Raw genomic sequence first — 25,426 nt, 5'->3', positions numbered from 1 at the left:
TACTTACTTCTAATTTTCATAGATGCAGTCGTAACAGCTTCTCCAAGTGGATTAGTAGCTCTGCAAATGTAAACGCCTTCGTCTTCGGCTCTAACATGAGAAATATCCAAAGAAACGAAACCAAAATCGTGTATTTTGGTAATACGAGAGCTATCTTCCAGTGGTTTCTCATTTCTGAACCACTCCACTTTAAGAGTTGGGTCACCAACAGGAATAAGTCTGCATTCAAAGTGGGCTGTTTGACCCTCCTTGATAAAGTCAATGTTTTGAAGAGGTTGTGTGAATACTGGTCTCTGTCTAGTAACAGGTTCATCTATATCTGGTCGCTTGTAAGGTTGGTGTTCTTCAAGCTGTCTTATTTTGTCCAAACCTTCAGGTCTTTGTGATTCGAGGATGATATTGCTCTTTGCAATAACTTTCAGATTTATGGAAGAAACGCATTGTCCTAAGTTGTTAATAGCTTTCACGGAGTATTCTCCAGCATCTTCTGGAACTGCGTGTCCAATGTCTAAAGCTATATAGCCAAAGTCGAATGTAATGTGGAATCTAGAAGCTGATGGTAATGGTTTTCCATTGTGATAGAATTCTATTCTTAAGTTAGGATCGTGGATAGGCTGAACCTGCGCTTCAAAGTGAGCTGTTTGGCCTTCGTAAATTTCGGTCGTTCCTCTTAATTCAGTAACAAACATAGGAGGAGTTGGAGCTGGTTCTTCAATTTCAAGGCGTGCATGATGGCCTTGTGCTTCCAATTCCCTGATCTTCTCAAGACCTTCTGGATGTTGAGTATCGAAAATAATACTCTTTCTGCTACCGCATTTGATAGTACAGGTGTTAACAGCTTCACCAACCAAGTTAGTAGCTTTGCACATGTATGTTCCGCTATCTTCAGCGTAAGTGTATAAGACATCAAGAGCTACATATCCGAAGTCGTGAGTTGTTCTGAACCTATGACCAGCACGTAATTTAACACCATTGACGTACCATTCAATTTTCAAGTTAGGATCATTAACAGGTTCTACTCTACATTCCAAATGAGCGTGTTCTCCTTCTTTAAGATTTTCTAAACTAATTAATGGTGTAAGGAAAACTGGTTTTTGTGGAACAGCTTCAATTTCCTCCTTTTTGGGTCTTTCATAACTCTCAAGCTGTCTGATCTTGGAAAGACGTTGTTCATCGAGAGTATCTAAGTATAATCCAGATTTAGCTACCACTGAAATACCAGCTGTAGTAACAGCTTCACCAACAGCATTTCTTGCTCTGCACATGTATGTGCCAGTATCTTCGGCATAAGCGTAGAGAATATCTAGAGCTACATAACCGAAGTCATAAGTTGTTTTGAATCTATGACCAGTTTGAATGGGTCGTCCGTTGCAGAACCATTCTACTCTCATTGTTGGATCATTAACTGGTGTAAGCGTGGCTTCCAAATGAGCCGTTGCTCCTTCTGGAAGATTTTCAATGGTCTTGAGTCCTCTTCCAAATTGTGGTTTTTCTAAAACGATAGCATCTTCATGTGACACACGTTTGTATTTTGAATCATCTTCCAAATGTTGGATCTTCTGAAGAGCTCCTTGATGTTGAGTATCTCTTATGATGGAAGATTTTGCTAAAAAAAGTAATATATTAGTATTAATTATTAAAAAGTTATTGCTCTATTTTTATTGCCCTGATGAAACAGGGAATTGAATGCCAAAAAGTTGATCTATTATATCTAATGGTAGTTAGCCCAAGCGGGGATTTTTGCAGTTACTCGAGCGCATCAGATTATCATATGGGGAGAAACCTGGTACCCTGCAGATATACCTCTACCATATAATGGCTCTTAACACAGAAGAGTTCGTTCAGGGGGGCCCGAAATCTATCCTTAAAAATACTCGAAATTGTCAGATTAAGATAAGGTAAGTTAAGTACATGCAAACGAGTGAATATTTCAAAAAATCTGACGATTTGAGCGCGGCGTAAGGAAATGGGCGAATCAAAAAGTTTCACAAAAAAGCGAATGTTTCGCGAAATGAACGTCAGATCGAAAAAATAAGAACTACGTTTTCAATATTTTTCAAAAATCTATCGAATGATACCAAACATGACCCCCCACGGAAAGGGGTGGGGATAAATTTAAAATTTTAAATACAAATCTCGCGATATTTCGCAAAATAAACATCAGATCGAAAAACTGCAAAATACACTTACCAAATACAAATACACGATACCAAACACGACCCCCCAAGTAGGTGGGGTGGGGTGTTACTTTAAAATCTTAAATAGGAGCCCCAAATTTTTATTCCAGATTTGGATTCTTTACGTAAAAATAAGCAACTTTTATTCGCAACATTTTTTCGAATTATGGATAGATAGCGCTATAATCGGAAAAAACGATTGATGGAAATGGAAAATTAAATTAAAAATTGGCAAGTTCCCACTAAAATGGAAAATTTTACTTAACTTTTTTTGGTTTTAGGATCTAATAATCACAACCCAATTGGTCTCCACAGCGCTCGAGTGACTGCACATTTAGCATACTCTGCTCCCCTACCATAAAGTATCTTCTCTATATTATCAAAAATATATTCTATACATATAAGTCTTTTATAGGAGATAGAATCTAGATATGAATTAGGAAGCATATGCCTGTTTCATTGATTTTTAGAAGGCATTTGACAAAGTTCAGCATAATTGTCTTAAAGAAATTTTATTAAATAAAAACATGGACAGTAGATACATTAGAATTATATGTAACCTCTATTGAAATCAAACAGCGAAAGTGAAGAACTGACTGAGGATATCCAGATTCTGCGTGGGGTGCATCAAGGGTGTTTTTATCGCCATTATTGTTTAATTTACACAGTGAAACCATCTTAGAATTAATTAACGTTGGTCGAATTCAGTGAGTGCCTAATAATAAACGGTAAGCCAATTAATAACATAAGATATGCTGATGAGACCGTCCTTCCGGCGAAAACACTAGAAGAACTTTAACCTTGCTCAACAATTAAATATACATTGCAACGATTATGGACTAATGGATTATGAACTAATGCACAGTTATGGATATACAGAGGCGGAAGTTGCCCAACAAATAAACAAAGCTAACAGAATAGCAGGATGTCTTAAACACACTATCTGGCGCAACACACATCTACGGACAGAAACAAAGGCCAAGATCTATAGGACAGTAGTTAGGCCAATTATGACTTACACTGCGGAAACAAGACCTGACACCACAAGGACAAAAATACTGATGGAAACGTGTGAAATGAACTTAGACAACGTAGCACAGACCTTAGGCAAAGCTGTAATATAGAGAACATAAATGACTGGACACATAAAAGGAAAAGAAAAAAAGAATGGTATAGCCATATAAGCAGAATGGGAGAAGGAATACTGGTAAAGATAGCAGGAGACAGATCACCAAACGGTCGAAGGAGTAAAGGAAGGTCAAGGAAGAGATGGAGTGACAACCTGGATATCTGATGAGGAGGCATCCGAAAATGGAACAGGCGCGAGCCTATTAAGGAAGCAGGAAGAAGAAGAAGATTATGAACTAAACATAAATTTGAAGAAACCCAGTCCATAGTATCTACAAAAGCACAAAATACCAAAGATACTAGATAATATAGAAATTGAGCAAATATCTTCGTACAAATATCTTAGAGCATGGACCATAGAAGATACTGATCAGATAAAAGAAATAAGATGCTACATTGAACTTGCATGGTCAATTTTTAACAGAATGAGAAAACCTTTCTATGCTCCGATGTTTTCTTCACCCTTTTGTATGGTATTGAGGCCTGCGCACTAAAACAATTCAATGGTCAAAACCTGGAAGCATTCGAAATGTTGTGCTACCGACGTATTCTGAAAACATCATGAATAGATCGCAAAACCAACGCATAAGTTGTCGAACAACTAGGAAAACAACGCGAAGTTTCAAATTTCATAAAAATCAGGAAGTTGGAATACTTGTGACACATTATGAGAGGTGAAACATACGAATTATTAAGGAATATAATACAGGACAAAATCAAAGGCAGAAGAAGTGTAGGAAGACGCAAAATCTGTTTGAGAACGAATGATTTTGATGCAGTTCAAATGAACTATTCAGCGGAACTTGAAGAAGAAAAAACTTAGCGTTTCAGTTCCATTTTAAAGTTTCACCACATTTTAAAATAATAAAATACTTACATTTTACGGTGGTTACAACAGAAGATGTAGCTTGTCCAAGTCTGTTGGTAGCTCTGCAGGTATATTCACCAGAATCTTCAGCATACGCAGTAAGAATGTCAAGACTGGCGAAACCAAAGTCATAGGCAGTTCTAAATCTGTGGCCAGTCGTTAATGGTTTGCCGTTGTGGAACCACTCAACCTTCAGGTTGGAATCCATGTATGGTTCAATACGACATTCGTAATGGGCGCTCTGGCCTTCGAATAGCTCTGCAGGTCCATTGAGTTTGGTCGTAAATACAGGCGCTGAAGTTATAGTTATTTCTTCTTCCTCGCGACGTTGGTATCTGCTCGAGTCTTCTAGTTGTCTAAGTTTGTTGAGTGCACCTTCGTGTTGGGATTCGAGCTGAAGGGATGCTTTGGCTAAAAGAAAAACGTTTATATGTTGAATATGTTGCCTATGTGAGTCCATTTTAATTTAAGTGAAGAGAAGTAAATAAAAAGAATTACAATCAATTTATTCTACCATGGACGACCTGTTTCGGATACTATGCATCCTCAGGTCTCCGGTACGGCGAAATTAAATGCTAACATTACAATAACTAATATTTGGGTTCCGTCTTGTACAAAATATATAACAATTAAACAATTATGCCAATATTAGTACATTCTTTCACGGTTTTTGCGGTAAATTTTAAAGAACCGCTTGGATTGACATGAAATTTGGCATAGGCATAGCTAACATGTCAAAGAAAAAAAGTGATATGGTGCCGATGTGTGCTTTTGACCTGGGGGTGAGTTTCACCCCACTCGGGACTGAAAAAATATATGTCCAAGATAAGTCCCGAAATGGATAAACTAACTTATTTTAAGCAACTTTTGTTCTATAGAGTTTTTTCGCCAAATTAATACTTTTTGAGTTATTTGCAAGTGAAAATGTTCATTTTTCAACAAAATAACCACGATTTTAGACGGTTTTTCGCAAATAACTCAAAACGTAAGCATTTTGTCGAAAAAAACATTCTTAGCAAACCTATAGCCTATAAAAAGTGAAAAAAATGATGCATATATTAGGTCACTATACCTAGCATAGAATAATTCAATGTGAAATATCAAAATAATGAAGCATTCTTGGGGAAAACACATTACAACTTTCTGAAAGTGTTTAAAAAAATATTTATTTCTGTTTTTATAAAAAAAATTTCTAGCATCAAATGTAAGCAAGTTACGCTCAAAATAAAGTTGGTCCCTTTTGTTTTGGCAAAAAAAAACAGGAAGATCACCCCCAAATTAGCAACTTACATGAAATTAATCGTTACCGCTTTACAAGTTACTTTACTTATGTTGTGTTTATATGATCTGTAAGTTTCATCGATTCAAAGTGCTTATTTTTGAAAAAATTTAGTTTTAAAGTAAAATTTTTAAAAATTTTAATTTTGAAAAAAATGTTTTTGTTTCAAAATAACTAGAGATACCAAAAATCTTAAATAATAAAAAAGCCGACTTTTTTTCTGAATATTTCCTATGTTTTGTTTTTCTGTAAGACAAAAATTGGTTAATATCCGGTGTTTCTAAATTTTCATACACTCGTGATAAGTTCAAGCCCTTTTAACTACAGCTCTTTCAAAAATAAGGACTTCAAACCGATGAAACTTACAAATCATATGATCAATATATACGCGAGTAAAAAACTTGTGAAGTGGTAACAATTAAGTTCATTTAAATTGCTAATTAGGGGGTGATTTTCTCCATTTCTTACCAAAAAAAGGGACCAACTTTATTTTGAGCGTAACTTGTTTACTTTTTAGGTTAATTTTTTTTTTAAACAAAAATGAACATTTTTAAACACTTTAAAAAAGCTAAAATGAGTTTTCCACAAAAAAGTGCTTCGTTTTTTGGTTATGGCACGTTAAAATATACGATTTGGAATTTGACGAATATGAACCTATTTTTCATTAGCTATAAATCTGCTTCTACTAGGTATATTGACCTAATATATACACCATATTTTTCACTTTTTTACGTGCTATATTTTAGATTAAATTTTTTTTTCGGCCAAATACTTATTTTTTGAGTTATTTACGAAGAACCGTCTGAAAACGTGGTTATTTTGTAAAAAAATTAACATATTCACTCGCAAATAACTCGTAAAGTATTAACTTAATGAAAAAACTTTATAGAACAAAAGTTGCTTAGAATCAGTCATTTTATCCATTTCAGGACTTATTCCGAACACATTATGTTCACCCCCAAAAGGAGGTAAAACTCACCCCTAAGGCAAAAGCACACATCGGCACAATATCACTTTTTTTCTTTGACTTGTTAGCTATGTCTATGCCAAATTTCATGTCAATCCAAGCAATTCTTTAAAATTTAGAGGTTTTGCAATATTTTACCTTTAAGAACGTACTATATTATATATGTGTGTACAGTTTTTATGGTGTACCATTTTATGATTTTTACTTACATGTCAATACAAAGAATATTTTTAAATATATGTGGAACCATACTTAAAGCTACATTATGGTTAGCTGGAAGCTAATGGTCATCGGCTTTACTGCTCTAATTGACAAATATTTGGAAAGTTCTTGCGAAGAAGAGTAATTAATAATCAAGGATTACAAAAAGGAATTATTGATGTAATTGTTTGTCGAAAAATAGTTGTGATGTTATATTATTAAAATAATAATTAAATAAAAATATTTAATAATACAGGGTGTTCCAAAAGTATCGAACGGTCGAATACTTCGCAAGAGCAACATCGGATTAGAAAACTGAAAAATACGTGTTCAATATTTTTCAAAAATCTATCGAATGACATTAAATACGACCTTCCATTCCACCACCTGGAGGTGAAGTGGGAAGATAACTTTAAAATCTTAAGTAGGAACCCACATTTTTAATGCAGATTTGAATTTCTCACGTAAAAATAACAACTTTTATTCGAGACATATTTTGGAATTGTGCATAGATGGCGCTATAATCGGTAAAAACGATTTACCGTGATACCGTAGATTAGATAAATTATAGAAACGGTCTAATATCTTGATCATACTTCCAAATGAAAAACCAAAAAACACGTGTTTAGTAAACTGCTCGTCAAAAGTTAGGGATATAGAAAATTATGCTGATTTTCATAGTTGATTTTTTCGCGAATAGACTGATTTCGCTATTTTTTCTATTTTAGATTTTTCTTTAGAATTTACACAGTTGTGCAAAAGTTTACTCAAACTTATGTTTTGTACTTATACCGGGTGGAAGAAAAGAAATGTTTTTCTTACGTTTAGTTTGAGACACCCTGTAGGGAGAACGAGGTACAAATGTGAGTATACATCAGAACCATATTGTAGTCTTATGTTTTGTGAACATGTTGTTGTTTGAATGTCCCTGATATCTTTAGAAACAAAAAAAAATAGACGGTTTTGTAATTTAACATGTGTTTTAACCGAAACAAAAGTTTGAGACACCTTGCAGGGAGAAAAAGGCACAAAGGTGAGTATACCTCGATATTATGTTGTAGTCTCATATTTTGTGAATATTTTATTTTTTTAATTTCTCTTATATCTTTAATAACAAAGAAACTAGACGGTATTACTCTTTAATATGTGTTTCTATGTTTCACATGTGTGATGTGGCACAAGTCATCAGTTAAAACACATATTAAAGCGTAATACCGTCTAGTTTCTTTGTTATTCAAGATATCAGAGAAATTAAAGAAATAAAACATTTACAAAATATGAGACTACAACATAATATCGAGGTATACTCACCTTTGTGCCCTTTTCTCAATACAAGGTGTCTCAAACTTTTGTTTCGGTTAAAACACATGTTAAGTTACAAAACCGTCTATTTTTTTTTTGTTTTTAAAGATATCAGGGACATTCAAAAATCAAAATGTTCACAAAACACAAGACTACAATACGATTTCGATGTATACTCACATTTGTACCTCTTCCTCCCTACAGCGCATCTCAAACTTAATATAAGAAAAACATTTCTTTTCTTCCACCCGGTATAAGTACAAAAAAAAAAGTTTGAGTAAACCTTTGCATAAATGTTTAAACACTAAAGAAAAACTAAAATAATAAAAAAAATTTAGCGGAATCCGTTAATCTGTTTACGAAAAAATCTACTATGAAAATTCAGCAGAATTTTCTATATCCCTAACTTTTGACGAGCAGTTTATTTTTCAAAAACCTATCGAATGACACCAAACACGACCGCCACTCCACACCCTAGAGGTGGGGTGGGGGGTAACTTTAAAATCTTAAATAGGAACCCCCATTTTTATTACAGATTTGGATTCCTTATGAAAAAATAAGTAATATTTATTCGAGACATTTTATAGATGACGCTATAATCGGAAAAATGCGATTTATTAGCGTCATCTATCAACAATTCTAAAAAGTGTTTCGAATAAATATTACTTATTCTTTCATGAGGAATCTAAAACTGCAATAAAAACAGGGGTTCTTATTTAAGATTCTAGAGTTACCCCCACCTCACCTCCAGGGTGTGGAGTGGGGGTCGTGTTAGGTGTCATTCGATAGATTTTTGAAAAATATTAAACACGTATTTTTTGGTTTTTCATTTGGAAGTGTATTTCTCGAGATATTAGACCGTTTATATAATTTACCTAGGGTGTGAGGATAAATCGTTTTTTCCTATTATAGCGCCATCTATCCACAATTCGAAAAAATGTCTCGATTAAAAGTTGCTTATTTTTACGAGAAGAATCCAAATCTGCAATAAAAAAATGTGGGTTTCTATTTAAGATTTTAAAGTTACCCCCGCCTAGCGTTACCAGGTGTCCCGATTTGCGCGGGACGTCCCGATTTTCAGGGATCTGGGGACGCGTACCGATTTGTACCTGATCGGGACACTAAATGTTCCGATTTTCACCCACAAAAACCAATTTCACTAGGACTTGCAGTAAATTTTATAACTATGTTATAAAAACAAGGCACTCCTAAAAGCGGCAAAATCGAATGAAAAATATAATTTTAATAAAAAATAAATAATTTACTTAATCTACGATTTTTTCTTGTAATTTCGTCCGGTTATTATTATTATGTAGGATTAAATACAGATTCTAGAAACACCTTGTAGTCCAGTAAATGAACGAGAAATACGGCGATACAGTGTAATTTTCAGGATCAACTCCGAATTGCATGAACATTTAGACGGTTTGTGCGCCGTTGGTTGCTTTTACAAGGGGGTGACAGTCACCCCTGTTTGGGGGTGAAAAACTGCGCGTTTAAAATAAGTCCGGAGATGGATAAATTGACTAATTCTGAGCAATTTTAGTTCTATAGAATTTAACTTAGTTAATACTTTTTGAGTTATTTACGATTGAAAATGTTTATTTTTCGACAAAAAAATCACGTTTTTAGTAGATTTTCACAAATAACTCAAAAAGTAAGTATTTGGTCGAAAAAATATTCTTAGCAAAAATGTAGCATAATATAAAAAAATGAAAAAAAAATGTGAACTCGTAAAGTCTATAGAACCAGCAAAATCAAAGTTGTAGCTCATGAAAAATACGTCCTTATTCGTCAAATTCCAAATCAAATATTTCAACGTGAAATAACCAAGAAATTAAGCACTTTTCGGGAAAACCAATTAAAACTTTTTTAATAAAGCTTTATTTTTATGTTTTAAAAAAGATTCTAACATCAAAACTAAGCGAGTTATGCTCAAAATCAAGTTGACTCCTTTTTTTTGGTAAAAAAATTGTGAAAATCTCCCCCTATTTAGCACCCCAAATGAAATTAATCGTTACCGCTTTACAAACAATTTACTTTACTTACATATTTTTTGCATGATTGAAAGGGCCGTTCGAGTCACTAATCACGAGTGTATGCAAAATATGAACAACCAATTTCAACCAATTTTGGTCTTACAGAAAAACAAAATGAATCTATCATATTTATAAAAGCAAAACCTACCTACTTTTTACTCCTTGAGATTTTTAATATCCCTAATACTTTTTAAGTTATTTTGAAAAAAGGGCATTTTCCAATATTTTAGGAAAATTTATTTTTACTAAAAAACCAATTTTTTTTCAAATCTAAGCACTCCCAACCGGTAAACCTTACAGATCGTATAAGCAATACACACATATAAAGTAAATGGTAAAGGAGTAACGATTAATTTTATTTACGGTGCTAAATAGGGGAAGATTTTCACGATTTTTTTTTACCAAGAAAGGAGAAAACTTTAATTTGAGCGTAACTCGCTTAGTTTTAATGCTAGAGACTTTTATATACAACAAAATTAAAGATTTTTTTAAACACTTTAAAAAATGTTAATAGGTTTTGCCCGAAAATTGCTTAACTTTTTGGTTATTTCAAGTTGAAAAATTCGATTTTGAATTTGACGAATAAGAACGTATTTTTGATGAGCTACAACTTTGCTTTTACTGGTTTTATAGACTTTCTGAACATACAATTTTTTTTGCTTTTTTAAAAGCAACATTTTTCTAAAAATATTTTTTTCGATAAAATTACCCGAAAAGTATTGACTTAGTTTAAAAATTATATAGAACAAAAGATTTTTAGAGTTAGTCAGTTAATCCATTTTGAGACTTACTTTAAACGCGCGTTTTTTTGCCCCTGAGAAGGGGTAACTGTAACTGTCACCCCCCAAGTAAAAGCAACCAACGCGCAACGGTACAAGTTCAACTTTGAAGTAGACAGTAAGTAGAACCTAAAACCAGATTTTCATGCAATTCGGAGTTGATTCTGAAAATTACACTCCAAAACGGTCATTTACTGGGCTATTGTTGTTTATTTGTCCCGATCTACAACCTTAAATCCCGATCTGTTTTTGCTTATGCACCGATTAAAAACAAATCGGACCTGGCAACACTACCCCCGCCCCACCTCCACAGGGTGAAGTGGGGGGTAATGTTTGGTGATAGATTTTTGAAAAATTTTGAACGCGTATTTTTCAGTTTTTCGATCCAATGTTCATTTCGCAAAACATTCGCGAAACAACTACATCAATAATTCTCTTTTCTAATCCTTGATTGTTAACATTACTCTTCTCCACAAGAATTTTCTTAATAGTTATCAATTAGTGCAGTAAAGCCCAAGGGCGGATCCAGGAAGGGGGCCATGGGGGCCATGGCCCCCTCCGAGAATTAAAAAAATATATAAATTTAAATACATATTTGCAGTTCAAATGTTTTTAGTTTCAAACACGTATATGTACATAACAGGGGATAAATATGTCTTCTTGACTAGAATTGAACAAACTCAGTAATGGTAGTTCAAGAATGACATAGGATGTTTTGTAAATCAAAATGTTGATAATTTTACAGAGTGCCGATTGTTAGAACGATCTCGGCAGCCATTAAAATCGTGTAAATTTCCACATTCTGTACACATACAGAATTAAAAAGAAATGAAGCGTTACTTGGGTCACCAGCGCTTAGAACAAAGGAGTTGGATGCTACTTTGCGCATATTCAAAAGATATTGTTTTGTAAGTATTGCGTTTTATTTTTCTAATGGAAAATATGGTCACAATAAAGGGATGACAGCCCAAAAGCTTGTCACTAAACCTTTATCAACTTTCGCCAAACTCATGGGCAATGACGGAGGCATACAAACTCATGAAAAAACATCCTACCAAAATAAATTAGTTCAGGTTGAGCTGAATTTTCTACAAAGTTATCGCAACCCGCAAAAGTCAGTCATTAACCAGATAGACTCTCAGATATCTTAAGAGATACAAGAAAATTGAGAAAGACTATGACCAAAAGTAGAGTCTATAGGGTTCTTAGGTCGACAAAATAATCCTCTAAGAGGCCATCGTGATAATGGCCTTCTGCTTCTGGACGAAGATGCTGGACGTAGCAATGAGGAGAATTATTAAGGTTTAAAGTCGCATCAGGAGATAAGACTCTTAAGCAACACCTATCCACAGCATCTTATTATGAATCTGGTTCTCATCTCAACAAATTATGAATCTGGTTCAGAGTGCAAATTATTACTCTGTCATATTTGACGAAACGACCGACGACGTATCCCAATGGAACAGCTTTCTCTTAATTTTGACATACATACACAATAACAACATTCCTGAAGACTTGGTCAGGTTCATTGACGCTTATGAGAACATAAAAATAATTAGTGAAAATCAAGAACTGCACTTGTATCCGAAGAAATGTGTAGGAGTCCGTACTGACTTTAATAACGTTAAGTTTTGAATGTCTTTATGGCCCTCAAAAGTGTGTGAAAAGTGCCCTAAAACTCGCCATTGTAACCCCAATTTTTAAAAATTACCCCCAGACCCCCTCTTACTCCTCCCCAAAAAACGTTCATGGCCCCTCCCGAAAATCGGTCCTGGATCCGCCCTTGGTAAAGCCAATGACCACCAGGTTCCTGCTAGTCATAACGGAGCTTTCAGTATGGTTCTACATACATTTAAGAATATTCCTTGCTTCAACATGTAAGTAAAAATCATTTAATTTAAAATGGTACACCATAAAAACAATACACATATAATATTGGCATAATTGTTATATATTTTTGTACCTTGCAGCACCCTAATACTGGTTATTGATTTTTAAGGATTTAATTTTGCCGTACCGGAGAGCTGAGGATGCACAGTAAATTATACATAGTATGCGAAACCGGTCGTCCTTGCCAAAAAAGATTAATTATGAGTAATTCCTCATCTTTTTATTTATAGTCGAGGAAATGAAGCTGGAAAAAAGGCAAAACCTCGCAATTTTTTCGTCCAGCATCGATTTGTACAAAAATTTGGGATTAGGCTCATTTCACCGTCTAGTTAATTTTCTATATTGAGCCGTTGTACGCTTTTGGTTTTTTAAGGGTGAAAACCACCCCTAATTGTAAAAAATTATAAAATAACATTTTAAACTATAATATTGTCAACATTTGCTTCTTCTTAGTTACATAATTATTATTTTGTGCTTTAAGATATAATATCAATATTTCAACCCTTAAAACCATCCTTGTTGGAGCTATATATGAAAAGTTTACTTATCCTAAAAGAATAATTTCGGTTTGCATCAATTTACATAAAAATTTGGGGATAGGATCAACTTACCCTGTACTTCATATTCTATATCATGCTCAAGGACGTTGATTATTTTTAGGGGTGTAAACTACCCTTATTGTCAAAAATTATATAACAACATTGTAAACTTTAATGTAGATAAAATTTGGTTTTGACTGGTTAAATAATGATTGTTTTATGCTTTAGGATATAATATCATAATATTTCAACCCTTAAAAGCCACCCTTAATAACAATGAAATTTTTATAAGTTGACAATTTAATAAATCTATACAGAAAAAAAGTAGAATTAAAGAATTACAAAAACATTTATTTACACAAAAATACGAATTTACAAATATATAAAAATACACATACAAATAGTTTTTTAGTCATCCAGTATACGAATCGGCTCTGTGGTATTATATAGGTTCATTGAAAATGCTCTATAAGGGGACTATTCGAATTTTTCGAAAAAAAAATTAGTTTTATAAATATAGCTCCTTTATTTTTGGCGTTAAAAAGTTTTTTCAATAATAGTCTTGTAGGATTTTTGAGGAGTAATAAGACTGTGTAAATTAAATTCCGTAAGATCCCTGAATTTTTAATTGAGGTGGGTTTAAAGGGCTCGAATAAGGGGATGTTTGCTCGTAAATAGATGTTTTGAACAGATATATCTCGCTAACTCTTCACTGTAGTGAAAATCTATGTATAAGGAAATTTTAGATATTAAAAAAGCTACAATTTAGTTATCTATCATTTTTTTCGTATCTACAGTATTTTCGGAGATATTTTGAAGAAAATGATAAAAAATGCAAAATTGCAAAAAATCTTTTTCTTTAAACTCCAATTTTTCTAAAATTAGGCTTTTTAAATATGTCAGACTTCTTGGGTGTATTGATAATATAAATATAAAAGGAATTACAGAAAGGCGAAGACCAATTTTTAGTTACAAGGGTAGTTAGGGGGTTGTTTTCACTGTTTTTTCAGTAGAGAAAAATAGGTACCGACGTTTTTTTGATCATAAGTTGCTCAATTTTTATGCTAGAAACTTTTTGTTATTTTTTTGAAAGATCTTAGTGTATGCTTGAAAAAACGTCATGTAAGTTTTCCTGGAAAAATGCAAATTTTTACCGATATTTGGCTTTGATTATTTCAAATTATGCATTTGACGAAAAAAGTTAACTTTTAACATGCCGTATCTCGGTTTGTATTGGTCGTAAAAATATTATAAAAAAAACAGTTTCGTTTGTGTTACTAAAAGATACAATTTTGATATGTACAGTTTTTTTGATTAAATGCATATTTTTCGAGTTATTCTCAAAAAACCCTCTAAAAAAGTCATTTTTCCGTCGAAAAACTGTTACTTTCAACCACGAATAACTCGAAAAATATTAGTTTTACGAAGAAAATGTAAAAAACATTTTTTTCTTAAAATTACTGTTAACATCAATTTACATGGTCAAAATGTAATAAAAAATTCCCACCCCCAAGATGGGGTGGCAACTACCCCCAAGGTTTTAGCGTACAGCAGCATGATATAGAAAATGATCCTTGGACTATTTACTACCTTCTGTGAAAATTTCAAGTAAATACATGCTGGATGAAAAAATTGCGAGCGAAAATGCTTCATTTCCTCGACTATTATTTCTCTTTATCTAAATTAAAAAGAGTTGTTTTCTATATATCTGGTGCTTTTACTTTCAAATACTTACATTGAACAAACAATGTAGCTGATGTTACTGCTTCACCTAAATCGTTGACGGCTCTGCAGGTATATGTACTAGAATCTTCTGGATTGACATACTTCATATTTAGTGCTACATATCCAAAGTCATGCATGGTTGTCAAGCGATTAGCTGAAAAATACAGAAAATATGATGAGTCAATAACTCTAGAGTTAATGATACTTACATAATTTTTAAAAACGAGATGTCACTCTGGAAGTGACTGATGAGGGGAAGTATAGCTTTCTTATCGCTACGCACGGAGCGATGGATCCATATATATCTTTATTTTATGCTATTTATTTTTATTTTAATTTATTTTATTTTAATTTATTGAAGTTATACTTCTTTACCGGCGATATGAGAGTGAATTTTTATATGTTAAAACCTATGATCCCGGCGCATGCGCATTATAACTTTGTTCTGAATGGATGTTCAAATGACATGTCAAAAATTATTCAATATGGCGGCTGTGGCACAGCTGTAGTTAGATTATTTATGGTTGTTGCGTTTTAAAATTTGTGTGAAAAGAAACAACAAACAAAAGTTAAATACTAGTTATACTGCCTTTTTAAATAGTTTTCATATACCTATATTTTTGGACTTTTGGACTATTTTGGACAAGGAAAACTCATTCTAATATGGTAAGTAGTTTTTATTATAATCATATTGTAATTATACATTTGGATTAGGTTGAAATACAGTAGAGCGTCGATTATCCGAACTAATTGGCGGACATAGGTGTTCGGAAAACCGATTTGTTCGGATAATCGAACTACAATATATTGATACATATTTATAGTCATACATATTTATCCACAATTGAATAAAAGCCACATTTATATACCTACATATTTATTTATATCTTGATAACGACAACTAGCAACTAAACAAAAAAGTGCAGTCTTTGCAACAGCATAATTATTTTTGGATACAATATTGAAGAAAATTGAAGATATTTTAAGCGTCAATTACTAACGCTTGCCCGGTATTCGAGTGCGGGACGCGGGAGTCGATAGTTCGAATAAGCGGTCGTTCGGTTGATCGACGTTCGGATAATCGACGCTCTACTGTACATTTATTTTCTCAAAAATGGGGATTTTAGAGAGAAATCCCAAATTAGGTCCGATTTTTATTTTTAAATTATGATTTTTTGGCGTAGATTTATTTATCTAGTAGGTATGTAATGCTTTGATTTACATACTTAATTTGATGACCAACAAAAGTTCTACCAATCTTCATCTAATATATTGTTTTCTTACTGTTTTGTTATATTTTAATATTTTCTTCCACGAAATTTAAACTACATAATTTAATTATATTCAAAACAACTGTCAAACAGTAAAACGTTCAGTTACCCTATTTTTCCACATGACAAATAATGTGGAATTGGACGAGTGAGTCTAGGCTTCGATTACGAATCAAAGCACCCCGAAATACACGGGTTCGATTCCCGATGCAAGTTTTTATTTTTTTTATTTTTTTAAGCATTTTATGATTGTAAGTATATTTGTTATATAATTTTTTTTTCAGAAAATGCGTATTTAAAATTTTTGCCAACAATTATTATCGTTCAGAAATCATTTTTTCTTTTTGGCATTTTTCAATGTGTTTGTGTGCGTTTTATTCTTTTATTTTTTTAAATTTTTGGTATTGTCTTAAAAATCACATAATATGTAGTAGAAGTATAACTGCAAAGTACACACACACATTCTTTTTTTATATTTTATTTTAATTTATTATATTTTATTTTAATTTAATTTTTTTTATTTTAGTTTATTTTATATTTTATTTTATTAAGAAACACATATTGGACTACGTTTACTACTCTACATAATGTGGTCGTGCGATTTTTCGTTACATTACATTTCATTCCATTTCTCTATTGTTTTTATTTTTGCACACTACGATAGCAGCAATCAATGAATCGTGTCCGTAGCACACGATAAGAAAGTTATGCTTCCAAAAGTCATATTATTTAAAATAATTCTAGAATCATACACTATAGAACCAAAATGGTAAAAGTAAAATGAGAAGAACACAGTTTAAGTGTGAAACTACATAATATAGTGATGATTATTTCATGGACTGTCATAAAATTTTAACATTATTTAACATAAAACTTTAAGATTAACCTGAATATTCATGTAAATAAATACATAATGTCTGCACAAAGAGAGGAATTTTTTTAAAGTCTACAAATACATCAACTGAAATATCTCTATTGAGGTACCATATAATAGTCCTAGGTGGTTAATTCTTTATAATGAAATCAGTGAGAAAAATGAACAATTTTTTAATTAAATTTTGATATAATCAATGTTTAGGTACTTACAGGCTTGTATTGGCACTCCATTGCGTAGCCATTCAACTTTCAATCGGGGATCTCCAACAGGAATAAGTCTTGCTTCAAAGTGAGCTGCTTGATTTTCTGCTACTCTCAAGTCTTTGATTGGCATTGTAAAGCAAGGAGCTTGGCTAACTGTTTCTTCTTGTACGGTCTTTCGTTGGTACCTAGAAGAATCTTCGAGCTCAGTGATGCGTTCCATGGCGCCTTCATGGACTGATTCCAAATAAATCGATTTTTTGGTTTGTACATTGCAAACGGCTGAAGTTACGGCTTCACCCAAAGCATTAGTGGCTCTACATGTATAAGTACCAGAGTCTTCTGGGTAAGTGTAGAGAATATCCAAAGCAACAAAACCGAAATTGTTGGTTTCGGTGAATCTAGAACCAGATTTTAGAGGTCTGCCGTTATGGAACCATTCTACTCTCATAGTTGGGTCAGATACTGGAATTAGTCTGCATTCAAAGTGGGCTCTTTGGCCTTCCTTAATGTCAATGTTTTTAAGAGATGTCGTAAATATTGGAGCTTGAGTAGTAAGCTCTTCAACTTGCTCCTTTCTTTGGTATCTAGACCGGTCTTCCAAATGTTGTATTTGTTGAAGACCAGTTTCGTTCTGAGTCGAGGTAATGATCTGGCCAGATGGTCTGCAACGCAAGACACAGTTAACTTCGTCAGTACCTACTAAGTTAGTTGCTCTGCAAGTGTAAGTTCCTGAATCTTCTGAAATCAAATCTACTACATCGAGTGCTACATAACCGAAATCGTGAATTGGTCTAAATCTGTGTCCGACAGTGACTGGACGACCATTTTTGTACCACTCTACTTTAAGATTTGGGTCAGTAACAGGCTCAATTTTACATTCAAAATGAGCATGTTTTCCCTCTGTCATACTTTCTAAGTTCTTTGGTTTTGTAATGAACCTCGGTTTGACAGTAACTTGTTCGTCAACAAATTCAGTTCTCTTGTACCTCGAGGAATCCTCCAAGTACTGAATTTTTTCAAGGCCGGCGGGATGCTGACTTTCGAACAATAAGTCCTTCTTTGCGATAACTTTAACCGAACACGATGTAACTGCTTCTCCCAACTGGTTCCTTGCTTGGCAAGTATAAACACCAGAGTCTACTGGGTAGACACTGAGTAAGTCAAGTGCTACGTAGTCGAAATCATAAGCAGGTCTGAAACGATGTCCAGTTTTGACTGGTACTCCATTAACAAACCACTCGACTCTCATAGTTGGGTCTCCAACAGGTTGAAGACGGCATTCCATATGAACGTTAGTTCCTTCGACGGTTTCGATGTTGTGGAGAGATCTGGTAAATTGGGGGGCTTGTAATACAGTTACGTCTTCAGCTATATGTTTACGATAACGTGAAGAATCTTCCAAGTGTTGGATTTGTTCTAGAGATTGCTCGTGTTGAGTGTCAGTGATAATGTCATTTCTAGAAATTACTCTAACGCATGATGATGTATGTGCAGATCCTAACTGGTTAACTGCACGAACAGTATATTCTCCGGAATCTGAAGCGTTAGCGTGGATGATATCGAGAGCAACGAATCCAAAATCGTTGTATGTTCTGAATCGTGAACCGACAGTAACTGGTCTTCCGTTACAGTACCATTCGACCCTCATAGTAGGATCACCCATAGGTTCCAAACGGCACTCTAAATGGATATTTTTTCCTTCTGATACTGGTGGTGGATCAGAAAGAGGTACCACGAAGACTGGCTTAGATTTGCAAAGCTCTTCGATGTGATATTGCGGTTCGACAAATTTGGATTCTTCTATGTGTTTTGTTTTATCGTATGCACCACGGTGCATGCTTCTGGTGTCGATGCTGGCACGTGCTAAAACGAAAATAATCATTAAGAATGAAGAAAATGAAGTGAAAAAAGTGAAAATATAAAAAACATTCGTTGTCCCGACGATACAGGTCATTTCTCTGAAAATGAGAAAGACCTGCGCAGACGATACTAAATAATATAATTGGTGATACTGGGGAACAATTTGGTTTCACAATAAACATAAAGAAAACAAAAAGCATGGTTATCAGTAAAAGGAGGTAAGGCGTAACAAGGATCCAGATAAAAATTGGGATATTGAACAAGTGGACAAACCGAAATACTTTTTAGGAGTCTAATGACTGAAGATATAAATCTGAAATTAGAAATTCGATCAGGAATAGAGCAATCAAAAATAGCCGTTTTGAAGATGAGGAAATGTCTCAGTTTCTGAGTAACCAGACTAAATCTGCAAATCCTATATCGGATGGTAAAATGCTATATCCACTGTATTCTTCTTTATGGTACCGAAGTTTGGACTGTTAATGTTGGTTTAGTGAGAAAGCTAGAAGCCTTTGAGATGCTTTTTAGGAAAATTTTGAAAATAAATATAAAATATTTAAATTTTGTATTGGAAGGGAGATTATACATAATAATATGTAGAGTAGATCTGCCGAATCTACAATAAACTGCAATTGGCAGCAATACAACAGGTTTATAATAAACCACTTACAGAAAAGCCACTAAAAAAAAAACCACTTACTTACTGAAATATACAGGGTGTTTCATTAATAATTGAAAATATTTTAACTGTGGATTCCTAGGTTCAAAATATTAGGGTTTAACCTAAATCACCTAGTCCGAAAATGCTTCCTAAGGGAGCTAGAGCTCTTTGAAGATGGCGACTTGTAATTAGTTTTTTTAAATGCCTCCACAACGCTTCTATTTAGTTAGACAATAGGATGGGCCGAAAAAAACTTTTTTTTATTTCGTGTTGCTATACTTCGGAAAAGTTGTTACTAGGATAGAGTTTTAAATTACAAACATTTTTTTTCAAATTGGTTGATATCTTTCGGTTGCGCGTTGGTCGTATATTTAAAAAAATTTGTCATTTTTGAAATTTTTTTAAAAACACAAAAATATTTTAGTAAGTTTTTTATTTAAGTCTTGTGCCTGGAACATGAAAAGTAGGGCCGTTAAATTGGTTTTATGTTATCAAAAGCGTTATTTTTTAGAAACGCTAAAAGCGTAAAGAAACGATATTTTTTAATATTTCATGGACGATGCGCGACCGAAATATGTCAATATATCTTTTTTTATTTGCTTCATTTTAATCCTGACCCCTCAAGGAAAGTATATTAGTTCTACATCATCTTGACCATCTCAGAGTGGTTGGGGGTAGTTACCCCCTACGATAGGGGTTGATGAGGTAAACACTACTCACAGTATATTCATTTATTATCAACTCGGAGTACGACTGTAAAGAGTTGGTGTGCTAATGTACGTTCACCCTCTGGTGTATCTCAATTATCAATGATGATTGATCACGCAATGAAATTAGGATGCCTCCCGATGTTTCCTGTGTATATAAATAAAAGAGAAAGTGTTGATATTATTTATGCTGAGTCGGCTTTGGCCATGAATTAGGAATATGTAATATTGAATCGCTGACACCGCAGGATTGACAACTGGTACACTTGTGTGGAGTAATCTGGGTCACGTAATATGTATAATAAACAAACGTGTGTTTGTTTACCAAGGACATTTAAATTTTAAAAGAGTGTGTCTTTTTCTTAATTGGATGCTTAATAATGGATGCTGTGAATCCCAATACAAAAGATATACGCGGTATAGCAAAAAGGATAAAATATTTTTGTGTTTTTAAAAAAATTTCAAAACAACCAATTTTTTAAACTTTACGACCAATGCGCGACCGGAAGATATCTAACTCTATCCTAGTAGCAACTTTTCCGCGGTATAGCAACACGAAATAAAAAAAAGTTTTTTTTTCGGCCCACCCTATTAGACAAACGAAAACTGGTTGACTTAATTATTATACAGAGATAAATCGATTTCAAAAACTGCGAATTTCTAGTACCGGTCATAAGCGTCCGTTTTGGGTAGGGCGACGGTTATTTTATCGCACAACTTTTTTGTCTTTAAATTTTAAATATTCTTGATACTGAATTATTAAATTGTAAGATATTCTAGTACTAATAGGTACTCCTGATTTAAGTCAGTAGAATACACCGTTTTGTAGAAACACCGATTTGAAAATTTTGCGTTTTTTTTAATTTGAAAAATATTTAAAAAACTCTTTAGAAAAACGAAACCTGGTACGATTATTTAACTTCCTTAGATGAATCGATTTCATTAATTGCGAATTTCTAGTACCGGTCATATGCGTCCGTTTTGGGTAGGTCAACGGTTATTTTATCGCATTTTTTTTATGTCTTTAATTTTTAAGCATTTTTGAAACTAGAATATTAAATTATCAAGTATTCTAGTACTAAAAGTTGCTCTTGCTTTAAGTCGATAAAATACACCGACTTTTTTGAATTTTTTTTGTAATTTCGTTCAAATTCAAAAACCGAAAAATTTTCAAATCGATTTTTCTAGAAAACGGTGTATTCGACCGACTTAAAGCAAGAGTACCTTTTAGTACTATACTACCTCACAATGTAATAATCCAGTGTCAGAAATGCTTAAGAGTTAAAGACAAAAAAGTTATGTGATAAAATATCCGTTGCCCTACCCAAAAGGGACGCCTATGACCGGTACTAGAAATTCGCAATTTATGGAATCGATTTACCTCTGGAAGATAAACAGACATATTTACCAGTTTTTGTTTTTATAAATAGAAGCGTTCTAGAGGTATTAAAAAAAACTAATTAAAAGACGCCAGCTTCAAAGAGTTCTAGTTCCCTTAGGAAGCATTTTCGGACTAGGTGATCTGGGTTAAACCACTATATTTTGAGTCCAGGAATCTACTGTTAAAATATTTTCAGTTATTAATGAAGCACCCTGTATGGTAACTTCGTGGTACTTGCTGATCTAGTTACAAGGGTTAATGGTACTTAAATTCAATCAAATAGGACAGTTAAAATTAAGAATAAAAGTTTTGAGTAAATAATACTTACTTTCTACAACCATGCTTGCTGAAAGTTGGGCTTCTCCCAAAGCATTTCTTGCAACAACTGTGTAGGTTCCAGCATCTTCTTCTCTTACACTCAAAATATCCAAAGCAACGTATCCAAAGTCATGATATGTCTGTATTCTGTTAGCTGGTTGAATAGGTTTGCCGTTGAAGTACCATTCAATCTTAAGTGTAATGTCACTTTGGGGTTCCACTCTGGCTTCAAAGTGCCCCCGTTGGCCTTCAACGATCTTGTTTGTTCCTTTTAATGGTCCCAAAAACCTTGGTTTTTGTGTAACTTGTACTTCCTCTTTGGAAGTTCGGTTAAATCGACTAGAGTCTTCCAGATGTTGGATCTTCTCCAAACCACCTGGGTGTTGTGAATCAAAGCTAATATCTTTCTTACTGACTACACTAAGTTGTGCAGTGGTAGTAGCCTGTCCCATAGCGTTAGACGCACGGCAAATGTAGTGGCCGACATCGTGAATGGTAACATCTTTGATTGTCAGTGCTACATAGCCAAAATTGAAGAAGCTAGTAATTCTTGAACTAGCTTCCAAAGGACGGTTGTCTTTGAACCATTCGACTTTCAACGTAGAGTCTCCAACTGGTTCTAAGCGAGCTTCAAAGTGAGCAAAACCTCCTTCGCGTATCTCATTCTGGTCTTTAATAGGTGTCTTGAACACAGGAGGCTGAGTACTTTCAGGTGACTCCAAAATGTACTTTTGGTTTTGCTGTTGTTGATATGCTTCGAGTCTTTCGACTTCTTCAATGTACTTTTGCTGTTCGGGAATACCCAAATCGCCTGTAACTGAAGATCTTGCGTAAACTCTAATACTAGCTGTACTGATAGCTTCTCCTAAATGGTTAACGGCTCGCACAGTATACGATCCTGCATCTTCGGCCCGTAGGTGCATGATGTTGAGAGAAACGTAGCCGAAGTTGAAGATGGTGGTGATTCGCGAACTGGCGGTGATAGGTCGGCCATCTTTGTACCACTCCACTTTCATCGTTGGATCACTTACAGGGGTCAGTTGAGCCTCGAAATGAGCGTTGCGACCTTCTTGCAGTTCTCCAAGATCCTGGAGTGGACGGATGAAATGAGGCTTCTGGTTCGATCGTTCTTCTAAACTGTCAGTTCTTTGGTATTTAGAATAATCCTCTAAGTGCTGGATATATTGTAAGCTATCAGGGTGCTGACTACTTTGTTCAATCGAAGTTCTAGGGTTAATGCTAAGCAAAGCGCGGGATTCGACGCATCCCGTTGCACTGGTTACACGACATACATATTCGCCGCTGTCGTTCATTATTAAGCTAAGTATATCTAAAGCAATAAATCCAAAGCGGAATATTGATGTAGTTCTAGAACCTGAAACAAAAAAGAAACAAAACATTAATACGAGTTTATTTAAAAATACCAGGATAAAATTAGGTTTACAACAAAATCTACAACATTGCAGTTTCCGACTGCGTGGCGGCTACAGCTCAGTGGCTAAGTACTAGCTTATCCAGCCTCTAATGGCTCGGGTTCGCTCCCAGACGGACAACAGTTTGTCAATAATTTCTAATTTAACTGAGCCGAATAAAGCCATCAGTACCAGCTACGTAAGCAATCGTTAACACTAAAACTTACATGAGGACTTCTGAAAAAATGTGCCCGATTGCAAAAAAGACCTGTTTCTATCAAACATATTAGATATGCTTTAATGCTGTTTATGATGCATTTCTTAGAAAATTAGATTATCGTTTCTTGTTCTTGTTAGCCTTCTGTCGTCCATTTTTGGACATAGAAGGACATCAATTCCTTTTATCGATCTCTATATCATACATACTTCCAATTTGTAAAGGCTATTTTTTTTGATATCATCTACCCATCTCATCTGTGGTCTTCCTCTTGGTCGTCTACCTTTGTAAGGTCTTCAATGTTGTAATGTGGCGTTAGAACGTTGGTCTTTTTGTTTAGCTGTATGGTTAAGGTTCCTTTTTGAAAGTCGTATACCTAACACTGCCCTTTTCGTTGCTTCTTCTGTTGTTGTTGTGGCTAGTTTGTTAATATTTGCCTTGATTTTGGTTCAGGTTTGGCATCGATATATCATGATAGACAGGGTGCACTAGTTGAACACTTTGCTCGTCCAGTATTGAGGTATTTTCCGGTTCTTAATTATTTAACTGAGTGTTACGAATCCTCTCCATACCAGTCTTGCTCTTCTCGTGATTCCCGCCCTTTGATTATCTTTGTCAAGTTTCAGCATTTGGCCTAGGTAGATAATATTATATCCATGAACTTGTTATATCAATTGCTATTCATAGTTATATAACTGGAGTCGTCTGTATTTGTCATTGTTTTCGTCATATTCATTTTTAGTCCGACGTATTATATTGGGAGCTGTCTGAGAGTTCCTCCATCATATGTAGTTTGTAGTTTTGCTAGTTTGTTTCACGAATGTGCCCTCTATAATAACGATGTGGTTAGCGAATCTAAGATAGTTTAACTTGTTACCAATTAGTAATTTTGAACATGTCTTTTAGGACTTAATCGCCTAGTCGCCTAGTAGCCTTGTCGAACTCCTCTCTTAATGAGGATGGGATTTATATTTTTGTCTGGTTGTACTATTGCATGGTTGCGTTTTCACGTATATTATGTATTAGTTGCCTATATCTCGAAATGTCAATAAAATAATTTTTCAAGTTAAATTGTGGCTTATATAAAGAAATAGCTTCAGAACTATATCTCGAATCTATCCTACAGTTATTAATACATTGTTTTACGGTCCACATCTCGATACTGTTGAAAGCCTTTTCATAGTCTACGAAGTCAAGCAATTCTCTATCAATGTTGTGATCGTCAACAGATGGTCTGATATACCATATCACTTGCTGAAGCAAGCCTGTTCTACCGGTTGGTAATTATCCATTTTTTAAGTCAATATGTTTTTAATAATTCTCGTAAAGAGTTTTTATAGTTGACCGAGCAACAATAGAGGTCTATAGTTCTTTAGGTCACATTTGTCCCCTTTTTTGTGTAGCTGTATTACCAGATTCTCATTCCAGCCTTTAGGGATTTTGCTATTATGGAGACATCTGTTAATATTAAATAACTGTTAGTATTGGGATCATCACTGTTTTCAAAAGCTCGCCAATTATACCATCGTGCCCTAGGGCTATTTTTAGCTCTTTTAAAGCTTTCTATTACGTATCCCTCTGTATTTGGTAGTACCTCTGATCCTATGTTTTTTATGTTTCTTGTG

General features: G+C 34.1%; 1 protein-coding gene across 50 annotated transcripts in view; it reads right to left on the bottom strand.

Annotated features, from left to right (window-relative positions):
* LOC114337907 (titin) overlaps positions 1–25,426 on the bottom strand; it is a 213,688-nt gene that overhangs the window by 156,564 nt on the left and 31,698 nt on the right. For all 50 annotated transcript variants that reach the window (XM_050662773.1, XM_050662771.1, XM_050662781.1 and 47 more), the window contains exons 4-8: positions 22,183–23,547; positions 17,252–19,108; positions 14,905–15,048; positions 4,183–4,584; positions 8–1,606 (exon numbers count right to left, since the gene is read on the bottom strand). In XM_050662773.1, coding sequence (XP_050518730.1) covers positions 8–1,606; positions 4,183–4,584; positions 14,905–15,048; positions 17,252–19,108; positions 22,183–23,547 — 5,367 coding nt within the window. The remainder of the gene's footprint in view (positions 1–7; positions 1,607–4,182; positions 4,585–14,904; positions 15,049–17,251; positions 19,109–22,182; positions 23,548–25,426) is intronic.

Source organism: Diabrotica virgifera, chromosome 9 (assembly GCF_917563875.1).
Source record: "Diabrotica virgifera virgifera chromosome 9, PGI_DIABVI_V3a".
In the NCBI taxonomy this organism is placed as follows: domain Eukaryota; kingdom Metazoa; phylum Arthropoda; class Insecta; order Coleoptera; family Chrysomelidae; genus Diabrotica; species Diabrotica virgifera.
This window is presented reverse-complemented; position numbering and strand designations above follow the sequence as displayed.